The sequence below is a fragment of the Musa acuminata genome, chromosome BXJ1-7 (assembly GCF_036884655.1).
Source record: "Musa acuminata AAA Group cultivar baxijiao chromosome BXJ1-7, Cavendish_Baxijiao_AAA, whole genome shotgun sequence".
In the NCBI taxonomy this organism is placed as follows: domain Eukaryota; kingdom Viridiplantae; phylum Streptophyta; class Magnoliopsida; order Zingiberales; family Musaceae; genus Musa; species Musa acuminata.
The window spans coordinates 5,822,208-5,834,841 of record NC_088333.1 but is presented as its reverse complement, the minus strand read 5'-3'; the positions used below and the strand labels follow the sequence as shown (position 1 = coordinate 5,834,841).

Sequence of the window (12,634 nt, the reverse complement as noted above, 5' to 3'; positions counted from 1 at the left end):
CTGCTAATAACCATGATCACCGAGACGCGACATATGACATCCGATGAGCACATGAGCGAGTGCCTTCTAACTGCGGTCATCACACATCAGCGGCGTCGCAAGAAACCGATCGATCACTCCCGGCAGACAAATCCAAGCGCAGTAGGAACAAAGATGTCTTTCCACGGCGACCTGTTTTGTTCCTCGGAACAAAGAAGCATATTTAGGAAACGTCAATTCCCCTACTCGCTTGCAAACGCACCCAAACGTTCGTTGCTCGTTAGTCAACTTTGCCTCGGTCGCCGCTCTTCGACTTTCCCACCCATCGAAGTGACTGACCGCACAACCCTTCCCATTTGGAACCTTCTCCATGTCCATTCCATTTAATCCTATCATTCCTTTTCAAATCTGCAACCCTCCCGCCTCCCTCTCTCTCTCTCTCTCTCTCTCTCTCTCTTTCTTCTTCCCTTGACCAACGCTGCCTGCTTATAAGAAGCTCATTCTATAAAATGAACCGTATCACATGCTTCGGCTTAGCAATGCCGTCCCACAACATGTACTTCATCCTCGTCTTCTTCTTCTTCCTAATTGTAACTACTGCGCATGAACATGCACTCAGGGGACGTGATGCTCATCTCCTTCTCTATTTCAAGGCGTCCGCGGACCCCTGCAACGCCGTCTTGCGTAGCTGGGAGGGTCACGATCCATGCTCCGGCTCGTGGATTGGTGTGACGTGCTACCGAAGCAGGGTCGTCGGCCTCCGCCTCGACCACGCATCCCTTACGGGGAGCGTGACGCCTCTGTTCGGCCTCACGCGCCTTCGCGTCCTCAGCCTCAGAAGGAACAATCTCACCGGCTCGCTGCCTCATCTGACCACCCTGAACAATCCGAGACTACGGCGTCTCTCCCTCTCCCACAATAAGCTACGTGGGACTCTGAACGTGTCGCTGCCTTCCTTAGTTTCCCTGAGGGTCGAACACAACCAATTCTCCGGTGGGGTTGAGGGGTTGCGGCTGCCAAATGTTAGTGACTTCAACGTATCCAGCAACCAGCTGTCTGGGCAGGTCACTGATCTCCTGTCGAAGTTCCCAGCTTCGGCTTTCGAAGGGAACCAAGGCCTTTGCGGCTCACCTCTTCCTGGCTGCGGTGAGGTTTCTCGCCTTTCAGATGACACCACCGCCGTCAGCCCTTCTCCAGCTTCTTTACAGTCTGCCACTGACTCCTCAAGCTCTAGATCTTCCACAAAAGTTGGTTTCACTGCCCTCTTAGCCATTGGTATAAGCGACCTGCTGGTGATTGCGATCGGCTTGGTCGTCATCGTCGGAATGTACCTTTGGTTGAGGAAGAAGCTCATAACGTCTCTGAACGGCGCCGCTGCAGGCATTCGGGAGCTCGAGCCTGATCAACTGCAACGTGAAGAGAAGGCAAAGGACAGAAGCCTGATTTGCTTTGAAGGAGGAGAAGATCTCAGGTTGGACTGCCTCTTGAAGTCTTCTGCTGAGGTACTGGGCAAAGGACTTTCCGGGAGCACCTACAGGGCAGTGCTCGAGGACGGCATAATCGTCGCCGTCAAGCGGCTCAGCGCCGTGCAGTTCCCGTCCCATTGCAAGGCCTTCGACCGGCAGATGCATCTCATCGGGAGAGTGAGACATCCCCGTGTCGTGAGCCTGAGAGCATACTGTAACGCCCACGAGGAGAAGCTTCTCGTCTACGACTTCATGCCCAACGGAAGCCTTCTCTCCCTCTTGCAGAGCAATAGTAAGTTCCTTAGAACAGCAAAAGTCAGCATACAATCGCACGGTCATTCGACGGCTGTCTTTCTTGTGCAGGTGAAGGAAGCGGAAGAACATTGGACTGGATTAGCAGGAAGCAGATACTAATGGGAGCGGCGGAAGGCATCGCCTTCATCCATGCCTTCCCAGCGCGATCCCCACTGGTTCACGCCAACATCAAGCCATCAAATATTCTCATCGACGAGCAGGGCAACGCATGCATAGCTGAATGGGGCATAATGCGATTCGCGTCCAACTTCCACCAAGCTATGCCGCACTATCCCTCAGGTTGTCTCTCTGACGGAGCAATGTTCGCGGCGGGGACGACGACCAGGCTCGGGTACAGGGCGCCTGAGCTAGTGAACGGCAAGGAGCAACCTACCCAGGAATCGGACGTCTATAGCTTTGGGATGGTGCTATTGGAAGTGGTCACAGACGAAGAGATCGATGACACTGAAAGCGAAGGGGAGGTGATGGGAATGGTAAAGATTGGAATGATGTGCACTGCAGAGTGCCCGGAGGAGCGGCCCAAAGCGAATCAAGTTGTGAGGATGCTGAGTGACTTCCTGTAACATCTTTTACTGAGTCAACGGCGTAGTTTGGAAGCGAATCCGATTGCGTTTGTCACTTCCAATGACAAATTTGGCTTCTAGAATTTTCTATTAAAAGCTTTGTATATCTAACTCAACATAGGTTAATCTTAACTAATTTGGTTAGGTGGAGGCACACTTTACAGGGTGGCACCGGGAAGCCGATGGGGGCCATAGGAAATGGGTAGCCAAACGCCGTACATAATTGATGGGACCCTTCCACGTCCAAGAAGCCACGTGAACAGCTAGGATGTGGCGGACACCATGCGTGATGCCCGTCCACCCATAGGTCTCCTCCGTCATTGCATGCAGTGCATAAATACAAGCCGGCCACGGTGGTCTCGTTGTCTTCAGAATGGACCAAAGTTCATCAGCTTGATAAGACGCAGACCCGTCATTTGCATGGCCAATCACACACGTAATCACCGCACGCACATACGTAAAGTAGAACTCAACCGGGCGAGGATGGCGTCCTCAGAGGAAGAGGTAATCCTTCGGCGGCGGAAGTGGTCACGAAGGCCTCGGAGGTGGGGCTGGGTGCCGGAACCTCGGTGACGCGGGCCTTCTCGACGAACGAACACGCCATGACGAGGGCCATCAGCGCGACGAGCCTAAGCCTGAGAGCTGTCGCTGCTGCCTCCATCGAGATAAGAATAGTAGAAGGCTTTTTCTTTGCTCCCTCCTACGATTCCTGTTCCCGACGGAAGTTGAGATAGAAGGAGGGATTCGAGCACTTCTCTTTGATGGGAGCCGTCTGCCTTATAAGGAGAAGAGTTTGGGAAACATTGACAAGGGTGTTCGATCGGTAATTACTGGGGCCAAAATCGAGCTGTCTGTACCTTATTTCTTATATATATTATTACTGGGTGTTTGTGACTGTGTATGTACCCCACTCTAAATTCTAAGTTCAACTATGTTTCAGCAAAATTCGAACTTATATATATTTTTTATAGTTGTCTAAACAATTTTCCAACAGGAGAATGGTAAATATGAAACTCTTTTTATCTTTTAAATAAGCTTAGATGCTAATTATGAGAGGGCAAGTCCCACCCTGTGGCCTGTGCAGGGTAGGACTGCTAACCTGTACCTGTTGTTCACTTGGAAGGCAATGTTTGCTGCCTATTAAGCTGCTGTGGAAGAAAAGGTATTCATGCTGTGATTAGCAATACTCCAAGATCTTTATTTCAAATCATGCTCACAGCCACCACTATATCTTGCATCCATTAAGATCAACAGAAGAAGCGTCTTCGAGGAGCAGCAAAACTACAGACCAGCAAATAGGTACATGAATTCTTCAAGGAAACTTGAGCACCTCTGCTCCGACTTCTACAGGTGGAAGTAACTTCACACTCGCCTAGCAGAAGAGGTAGAAAGAGTTCTATGGACAACCAGTGTTTCTACCTGGACCCCCATAATAAATGTAATGTCCCCAGTCATCATTATTGCCATTCTGCACATCATAGCAGCTGGATTGCTCAGTGAACGTGCCCACCTCCTTGGGTGCCCTCAGATTGTTGGATCCATCCACTATCTGAATGTTCCTGAAGTAGCTTGCCTTGCCAAAGCCTTCCTCTGGGAAATGGCCACTGCCCATCCCAGTCGAGGTGTGCTCTCCCTCTAGCTCTGAGTTCACCACCTCACCTCCCCACTGTATCATCGACGCACTCTCTGTCAGGTAGGAGAACAGAAACGAAGGCCAGTAGCCCAAGACGTAGTCGTTGCCAAACTGAATCCACCAGTGTCCTTCCTGTGGATCCTGTTTATAACACGGATGAGGTGAGAAAGAAGAAAAGCAGGCAGCAGAGATCATGAGATGCATGAGTTTGGTCTGTACCTTCCAAACAAGTATACTGATATCGTACTGCGAACCGCCGTAGTCGGAGAGGGGGAAGATGCTGGCGCCCATTGCGATTTCGTTGCTGATCTGAATGAATCCTGCGCAGAGCAGGTTGTAGCACCCTGTTGCTTGATAAGCATCGCTCTGATGATTCAACGTGAAACATTAGCCATAGAAATCGACCTTGAAAGGACAAATAGAACACACGCAGAGGGATTTGATAGGAGGAACAAGTGTTTACTTACAGTCCAATAAGTAAACAGCCTTGTGTTGTTGTCTCCATAGAGATCGGGACTGACCTGATCATGAACACAGCAGAGCAGAAGTCAATGCGCAGTTGAACGAGTGCTACGTACTGTTTCTTATTCTTCCGGGAGTAAGGGAGAAACACACCTGCCAACCAGCTTCAATGCTGTTGAGATCTTCGCCAAAAGAGCCGCCTAGAATCCACAGCTGGGACAGACTGAACTCGTTGGTCTGCTGGATCTTTGGCTTCCACACATTTATGGTGGCTTTAGCTCCATAATACCTGTCCCCCTCTACATAAGCGATTGCGTGCTGATCACAGGGACCAAGAAAAGAGCAAGCAAATGAGAAATGGAGAATGAGAGCCAGCAAGAAACAACGAAGGAAGAGGCAACTCTGTCTTCGACTATACCTGATGGCCACTCTCGTTCGGAAGGTCAGAGTCAACAGTCAATGGCATCGGGATGCTCTTATGGTTCTTCCTTCCGTACCTTTTCACGGAGCTTGCTCTCAGCAGATCGTCCCTCTTCGTCCTCCTAATGGGGACGGTGTTCTCGGGGCACCTCCCGTTACGATGCCACAGCTGAGCTATGGAGGGGCTGTTCTTGTGTGATTCCACCTTGTTCGCAGTGCGTTCTGGGTAGAAGGCAGTCCTCATCTGATATGAAACACAGAGAGACCAACAAAAGGATGAACACAGTGATGAAGAAGGTGGATCAGCTGGTAATAAGGAGAAGAGAGCGAGGGAGGAGCAACGAAAGGCAAACCTGCACGGTATGGTTTTTCAGGAAAGGGTGATCAAAGGCTGGCTGGTGAGAGACATGCACGCAGTCTATGATATCTCCATCAGGGCTCTGCAATTTCATATTTTCTTTGTTACTCTTCAGATCTTGTTAAATAGTGGAATAATCCAATAAGAAATCAGAGAGAGAGAGAGAGAGAGAGAGAGAGAGAGAACCGTGATGGTCTTGACGGGAGGCTTGTTGAGACGCTTGAGGTGCCGCTGCACCTCCAACCGCTTCCTCGCTGCAGCCATCCCGCACGATAACCAGAGAAACGCCAGCGTCGCCATGAGAAGGCTAAACGTCAAGCGCGTTGCCATCCTCCACAAACCTTCTCTTCTCTTCTTTCTCCTGAGATCGATAGAGGAACTCCCCTCCCTCCCCTTTCCTTACTCTTCCCTTCTTCTAATCACCATCTCAATCCCCTCACTGCCGTCACTCCTTCCGCAATGCGGTTCAAATGAATCATTGTAATGCCATTCTTCCCCAAATCTCCACTCCCCGCTTGCTTTCACTTTCACTGTCTTCTTGTTCTGTAACATGGCGTTGGATGTATCTGCGGAGGAGGGGGAAGGAGGGGGGGCAGGATGGGAAGAGGCCTGCGAATAGAGCCAAAAACGGAGCCACAGTGACTGCTGCGTCGGTGACACTTTCGCTCTCTGTACCTCAGCTCTCTGCGATCACAGTGGACCGAGCATACCACACAGCGGTGGATGTCGTCTTGTGCGCAGCGACGAGAGAGGCTCGCAGGTGGCGTTCGAGAGCGAGAAAAAGTAACACGAACATTTATCTGACGACTCTCTGCATTTGCTCTCAGTCTTTTGCTGTTCCCGAGCGTGCCACCCTCTGATTAATGTTCTCGCATTGCTCAGAAGCAGGATCATCATCACTACCATGAAAAGGATCGTCAAAGCTACATCGATTTCGCAGTATGTTACGCACAATAATTGAAGTGCATCGAACATTACCTTAATGAGATATCAATATAATACACCGATGATTGCTGTCTCTCTCGTTTGATGTGACGGAACATCACAGTCCATCCAGCTGAATAGTGCCGTCCAGAAAGCAATGCTACAAATGCAAGAAAACACAGACAGAAAAAGGAAGAAAAGTTAGAGAACATGGTAGCAACTGATACCACGAGCATGTTGAACCCATGCATGATTTCTTCTGCTAACTGAGCGGCATCTTCAACGCATGAATAAGATGGAAGAGGAACCAAAGTTGTGTCTGAGCCCATCCAGTTATACTGTTGAGGGGTCCATCTATTACTAGTTGAAAATATAATCGAAACTACTATACTTATTCCATATAGTTCTCTCTCTCTCGCTCTCTATAATATATATATATATATATATATATAAGCCCCTAAATAATTTGATTGGTTCCACAATGTATTCGTTAAGCTTCTGCGTAGGTAAGTTGCATGGCTGTACAATTAGTTCCCAAGTTCTGTTTGAGCACATCAGGTTTAGCAGCTCATAATGAATTACTATAGTTGTGAAAGTGAAATATCTATATCTATTTACCCTATCGTTCAAATTCGCCGGAATCCGATCGGTCAAATCCTCCCCCGACTCCCTCTAAGCAAAGTGCAAAGCCGTCGCTCTATCACTGTCTTCCGGTAACCTGTCTTAATCCAAGAAGGCCGACGCAGGCGATCTTTCCTGAAACATGGCTTGGTGCTGTTGATCCCTTGTCTAGGGTACCTGCCAATGGCGAGAATTCCCTCTTCCTCCGCCTCCGACGACGAGTTAGAGGAGGAAGACGAAGAGGAGGAGCACCGCAATCTGGTCCCTCAGAACGAGACCAAGCGCCCCCACCCCAATTCGGCCCTCGAGATCGGTCACCTCCCCGCTCGGATCGGCGGTCGCGGCTTCTTCTCCCGCAAATGCTGCCTCCTCTTCCTCCTCCTTCCTGCCTTCCTCTCTTTGCTTATCGTCGTCGTCCTCCTCTTCTTCTACCGCGGTGGCTCTATTGGCGGTGCTAACTTCCCGCTTGATCGGATGCGGGAGTCCGAGCTCCGTGCTCTCTTTCTTCTCAGGGACCAGCAATTAGGCCTTCTCAAGCTCTGGAATCGCACGCGTTCTGTCGCTTTGGACGTCTCTGCTCCTCCTTCCTCAGCCCCGAATTCCACTTCGGTAAGAACAGATCTGGCAAAGGCTGCAGCATTCGATGAGTTCAGATCGGCATTGTTCGAGCAGATCAAGTTGAACAAGAAGATCCAGAACGCTCTCCTGTCTTCTCACAATGTTGGGAACTCTTCGTCGTCGGGCACTTCGGATGACAATGTATTCTTTGGCATGTCTGGTCCTGGAGTTGATGTGTGCAGGAAGGTGGATCGACCAGCAAGTAGGACGATCGAGTGGGAACCGAAGAAAGACCGGTATTTGTTCGCGATATGCTTATCGGGCCAGATGTCTAACCATCTGATCTGCCTGGAGAAGCACATGTTCTTCGCGGCACTTCTGGACCGTGCGCTGGTCCTTCCAAGCCCCAGATTCGACTACCAGTATGATCAGGTCTTGGATATCGATCACATCAATGAATGCTTTGGTAGGAAGGTAGTCATTAAATTCGATGAGTTTTCTGAAACACTCAAGAACAAGATGAAGATCGATAGGTTCATATGCTACATGGCTTCGCCACCTTGTTATTTGGATGAGGAGCACATTAAGAAATTGAAGGACTTGGGGCTTTCCTTCGGTAAAATTGAAGCTGCTTGGCCTGAGGATGCCAAATTGAAGATGCAAAAGAAGAGGTTTGTTGGGGATATCATGCCTAAATTCACATCTAACGATGAGGTTATCGCAATTGGGGATGTGTTCTATGCGGATGTTGAGGAAGAGTGGATGAAACAGCCAGGTGGTCCACTTGCTCATAAATGCAAGACGTTGATCCAACCAAGTCGATTCATTTATCTCACAGCGCAGCGGTTTGTGCAGACCTTCTTGGGCAGCAACTTCATAGCTCTGCATTTCCGTCGACATGGATTCTTGAAGTTCTGGTAAGCTAATCCTGTACCTTTGTGCTGTACGTTTGATTTATGTCTTCAAATGTGATCAAGCAAATAAGCATCCCATAACAATTGATACAGTTTCTAAACCTTTAAAGATGTGGTATTTTCTCGTGACATTTAATAAGCTACTATTTACTGTTGAATATCTCAATGATCACTGCTAGTTGATTAGATCGTGTGGTGTGGTGTACCAAAGCTACCTGTCTAACATTTTTTAGTTAATGCGATATATTTCTTTTGTTGCCATTTGATTCAGTCTATATGTATCTGATATCCTGTCACTAACTTGCAAGGAGCAAAGCTACTTAAATTATGCTCAACCATGTCTAGTCTCTCCCATGCCATACCTTAAATTACAATGACACTTGATTTCGGTGTCAATCTCCTAAGATTGTATATAGCATCTGCAAGCTTTACTGAGAGAACAAGGCCTGGTGGGAAGAAGTGGTCTTTACCATTTGCTGATCGTGAATCAAGGGGGCAAAAGATTCGACAGGAAAAACCTTGTGTAAGGCAAGGTCTGATTATTAGGAAGTTGGACATTTTTGAATGAAGCAATAAGGTAGAATTATGCAAAATTTTAAACTCAAGAACTACTTCACTTTGCTCTTATGCCAAGAGATAAAGAAGCTTCTTGAACTATTTTTCATGATATAGGTTGTTAAAAAAGGAGAAGTTGATTATGCACTTTAGGCTGTTTATGGTGCTACCTGATCAATTATGATCACCATTGGGCATAATTGGAAGTGAAGAATGTGAGAGATTATAGAGGTTTAGATCAACAATATTTTAAATAATAAACCTTGAATTTGTCTGAGATTAACCTTGAGCCATACTTTCAGTGATGATCTTCTGCTAATATTTAAATTGATAAGTTTGATGATAGTGATCCTGGGACTTTAGGAACCTTCTTGCTTTGATGTCAGTTAATTATGATAATTGGTAGTGTAGATTTATAGTTCACTTTCTCGCTAGGTCCATATTTAGGATCATAGTTTAGTTCACTGTGCCACTAGATTTCAAATAATTTCTTTGAAATTTATAGAAGGTTTGAACTGGCAAGAGTTATCTGAAATTGACATCCATGATCTAAGGTCAATCTGTGTGAGAGCAGGGTATTTAAAGTAAAAGAAATATGTTTTGTAATTAAAAAGAATGACTGTAGCAGAACTAATTTCAGAGGAATAAATAAGAAATGATGGAAAGAGGAGAGAGAGGAGAAATCATGTTATGATGTATCACTTGTTATCAAGTTCCACCTTTCTTCAACGGAAGATAGTAAACTTCAAGAGAGAATTTTTAGGGGAACAAAGAAAAGAGATGGAGAATAGAGAGGAGACATTTGAGGAGAAGAAGAGAATTTATTAATTTTAGCCATATTCTCTAGAACATACATGCTCATATATTTATAATTGTGATGATAAAAATTAATTTTTGCCATCCCATCAAAATCTCTTTACTTTGGGACTACAAAAATTGTAAGTCTTCTTAAGAAAATAACCTATTTAACTAATGTGATATAAGTAATGATGACCTATTTAATTAGTCAGACCTTGATCAAAACATCAAATTTATAATACAAGTTCATTAAGTATCTGGAATTATCCACACATGACTTGGGGGTAGATGTGATGAGATTGACTCCTTTTTTTGCTGCCCAAGCTAGAACACATCTTTTGAATTCATTTAGTTGTGGTCCTAGGGTCACCTAGGAATGAAACATGGTCGACCATGATAAGCTCTTTACCTGCCTGATGAAATGACCTCCTTTTGGCATTGACGTGGACTGTGGCTTCAGATTTTTAATAGAACTTCCTACAAATGTCCCAGTGGGTCAGGCCCAAGGTGACTGATATAGGCCTTCATGGTGGTGGTAACAATAATCTGAAAGCAGGTTTAGCTGCATCGTAATAAACAATTGGCTTATGGATCAATTAGGTATTTTTGGGTCTGGAGCCTGCAACAGGTCATTTGCAAGGATGCTACAATTGTAGAGGTGATTGACATTAATTCAAAGCTACTAAATGGCCTGCAAGGACATTCTCAGGGGAAGAGATCTTCAAGTGTCAGGATGAAACTGATGATCTGAACTTTAATTAAAACAGAAATTAGTAATGTTTTGGTATCTCCTTTTAGTAAGATTGACATACCTGTCTTTGCTGTGTGGGTTTACCTACCTGAATTAAGCCTTAATGTGGTGCATATCTGAATCATGATAACTTTACCTACCAATGAGTGCATCTTAAGACATAGGTCCTAAGGCATCATCATGAGCTTCACATAAAAGCTATTTAAGTTCTTAACTATGTTACCTTGTGGTTGTCATATAAAACTGTTAGATGCTAGCAGAGCTTTCTTCAGGAGCTGTGCCTTTTACTTGTTATGGTTCTCTTTAGATATGCCAATTTGACCACATTAATAATTTTTAATTTCTAATTCAAAAAATGACCATAGAATGGGCGTAGAAATTGAGAGGTGTGTAATACCATAAGTTTGTTGGTTAATGGATATAAAACAGTTTTTGGGTATTTATTGATAATTAGCTGAATGCAAACCATATATTCAGAAGTTGAAACATAGATTAGTTCCAAATGTTGCATCAAAGCTAAAATTTTCATTTTAGTTTGTGACAATTAACTGAAATTAGGTGCTCATTTCTTGTTAGTAAGATAATTTGGCATTGATGAGAATGAGGGCTCTGTGGAATTACTTTGCAAGTAGAAAGAGATTTTGTTTCCTAGATGCATTGGTGATCAATGGTACTGGTTGATTGCTAAACGCAATGTGCACAGCGAAGTAAGTTTTGATATGGGAGTTGAAAGTCCAATGAAGCTGAATTTGACCCCACATTTCAGAACACGTTTTAAGTCTAATATACTGAGGTGTTTTTTAATTTCTTAATAGAGACAATGAAAAATTGACATCCCTGTGTTCCTGTTGGTGAATTAGGGATCTTTGTTTTTGGAAGTTGCCTGCTGATGGTTTGGTGCCAAGATTTTAAATTGGGTGGTGGCTCCGGATAGTATCCTAAGTGCTAGTCATATCAAATTTTACATCGCTAGATTGAGAAACTGTATATTTAAAACAGATATCATGAAGCAAATATTAAAACATTAACTTAAGGAAGGGGAAATGTGGACTTTAAGAAGAAAACCTTAAGAGTTAAAGAGGGGCAAATATGACAAAAGAACTTGAGTTTGCAATTTATTTATGAATATGAGAAATGAATATGAGCTATAGAAGACAACCTAATCATCTCTATAAATTTGAATTTATAAACAGAAGTGTTCATCTTCTGACATTCATGTTCCATGTCAACTTGCAGCAATCTGAAACCAGAGAGTTGCTTTTTCCCTATTCCGCAGGCAGCAGAATGTATACTTCGGATTGTTGAAAAAGCTGATGTGCCAGTCATATACCTGTCAACAGATGCAGCTGAGAGTGAAACAAACCTTCTCCAGTCTTTAGTTGTCTTTAATGGCAAGCAGGTTCCTCTCTTCAAGAGGCCTGATCATGATAGTGCTGAAAAATGGGATGCTTTGTTATACAGAAATAAGTTAGGTGGCGATAATCAGGTGCACCATTTCTCTCTTGAAAAACTTACGACATACTTGACAATAATGCATTAAGCACCATGATAGTCATCATAGAATTATCACCCCCATAGTAATTCACCTAGTTGGCCTTTTACACCTGCAGGTTGAGGCGATGTTGGATAAAACAATCTGTGCCATGTCAACTGTTTTCATAGGAGCATCAGGTTCTACGTTCACAGAGGATATTTTAAGGCTCAGAAGAGACTGGGGATCTGCTTCGCGGTGCGATGAGTACCTTTGCCAGGGTGAGCAACCGAATTATATAGCTGAAAATGATTGAAAGCAGGTGAATTCTATGCTGCAGCAGTTGCCTCCTGGTCATAATTATTGTCATTACAAGTGGTTTAGTGTATATTGATTTTACTTGCATTTTGCACCGACCAATTCTGTTCTGGGTGATATTCCATTTGTTTTACCGTTTACACTATTTTTGGTCGCTGTATGTGCAGTTTGAGTGTGATAGAAATATAACTTTTGGAGAAAAGCTTGAGATTTTCCGACTCATATTTGGTTGTCATCTTTCGCAGCAGTTGCCTTTTGATCATGACTAAATTTGTCGCACACAAGCATTCTATCCTCGTTTGTCCGTGATTTGCTCTAATGATTACATGCATTTTGTTGCCATATAATAACTATGATCTTCAAGTCGTTCTATGGATTATATTCACTCAGTCGCTGTAGCTACTGATCGGTGTTTACCAGTCCAATGAATGATTGTAATATGGATCGGATAAAATTATGCTAGTTGTAGCTTTGATCTTATCTATAGCTACTGATCTTGTCGAATGTTGTCAAGCTTTGATCTTATCT

General features: G+C 44.8%; 3 protein-coding genes across 3 annotated transcripts; 2 read left to right on the top strand and 1 right to left on the bottom strand.

The window, feature by feature from the left end:
- Nucleotides 1-482: 482 nt before the first annotated feature.
- LOC135679880 (probable leucine-rich repeat receptor-like protein kinase At1g68400) lies at nucleotides 483-2,502 on the top strand. Its single transcript, XM_065193865.1, has 2 exons — nucleotides 483-1,737; nucleotides 1,809-2,502. Exons 1-2 carry the CDS (start codon nucleotides 489-491, stop codon nucleotides 2,321-2,323), a joined length of 1,764 nt encoding a protein of 587 aa, XP_065049937.1. The 5' UTR covers nucleotides 483-488; the 3' UTR covers nucleotides 2,324-2,502.
- A 1,062-nt stretch (nucleotides 2,503-3,564) lies between these two features.
- On the bottom strand, nucleotides 3,565-5,732 carry LOC135678438 (protein neprosin-like). The gene is made up of 7 exons (XM_065191261.1): nucleotides 5,383-5,732; nucleotides 5,192-5,278; nucleotides 4,837-5,082; nucleotides 4,572-4,736; nucleotides 4,424-4,477; nucleotides 4,176-4,322; nucleotides 3,565-4,097 (listed from the first exon to the last, which is right to left on the bottom strand). The coding sequence occupies exons 1-7, from the start codon at nucleotides 5,524-5,526 to the stop codon at nucleotides 3,720-3,722; spliced, it is 1,221 nt and encodes a 406-aa protein (XP_065047333.1). The 5' UTR covers nucleotides 5,527-5,732; the 3' UTR covers nucleotides 3,565-3,719.
- A 922-nt stretch (nucleotides 5,733-6,654) lies between these two features.
- On the top strand, nucleotides 6,655-12,328 carry LOC103990369 (O-fucosyltransferase 36). Its single transcript, XM_009409475.3, has 3 exons — nucleotides 6,655-8,216; nucleotides 11,554-11,803; nucleotides 11,928-12,328. Exons 1-3 carry the CDS (start codon nucleotides 6,925-6,927, stop codon nucleotides 12,102-12,104), a joined length of 1,719 nt encoding a protein of 572 aa, XP_009407750.2. The 5' UTR covers nucleotides 6,655-6,924; the 3' UTR covers nucleotides 12,105-12,328.
- Nucleotides 12,329-12,634: the final 306 nt, after the last annotated feature.

Coding starts and splice junctions, on each gene's coding strand:
- LOC135679880 (XM_065193865.1), top strand. CDS start 489: ATGAACCGTATCACATGCTTCGGCTTAGCAATGCCGTCCCACAACATG. Junction 1,738..1,808: donor CTCCCTCTTGCAGAGCAATA/GTAAGTTCCTTA, acceptor TTTCTTGTGCAG/GTGAAGGAAGCGGAAGAACA.
- LOC135678438 (XM_065191261.1), bottom strand. CDS start 5,526: ATGGCAACGCGCTTGACGTTTAGCCTTCTCATGGCGACGCTGGCGTTT. Junction 5,083..5,191: donor TGAAAAACCATACCGTGCAG/GTTTGCCTTTCG, acceptor GTTTCATATCAG/ATGAGGACTGCCTTCTACCC. Junction 4,737..4,836: donor CGAACGAGAGTGGCCATCAG/GTATAGTCGAAG, acceptor CCCTGTGATCAG/CACGCAATCGCTTATGTAGA.
- LOC103990369 (XM_009409475.3), top strand. CDS start 6,925: ATGGCGAGAATTCCCTCTTCCTCCGCCTCCGACGACGAGTTAGAGGAG. Junction 8,217..11,553: donor CATGGATTCTTGAAGTTCTG/GTAAGCTAATCC, acceptor GTCAACTTGCAG/CAATCTGAAACCAGAGAGTT. Junction 11,804..11,927: donor AGTTAGGTGGCGATAATCAG/GTGCACCATTTC, acceptor TTACACCTGCAG/GTTGAGGCGATGTTGGATAA.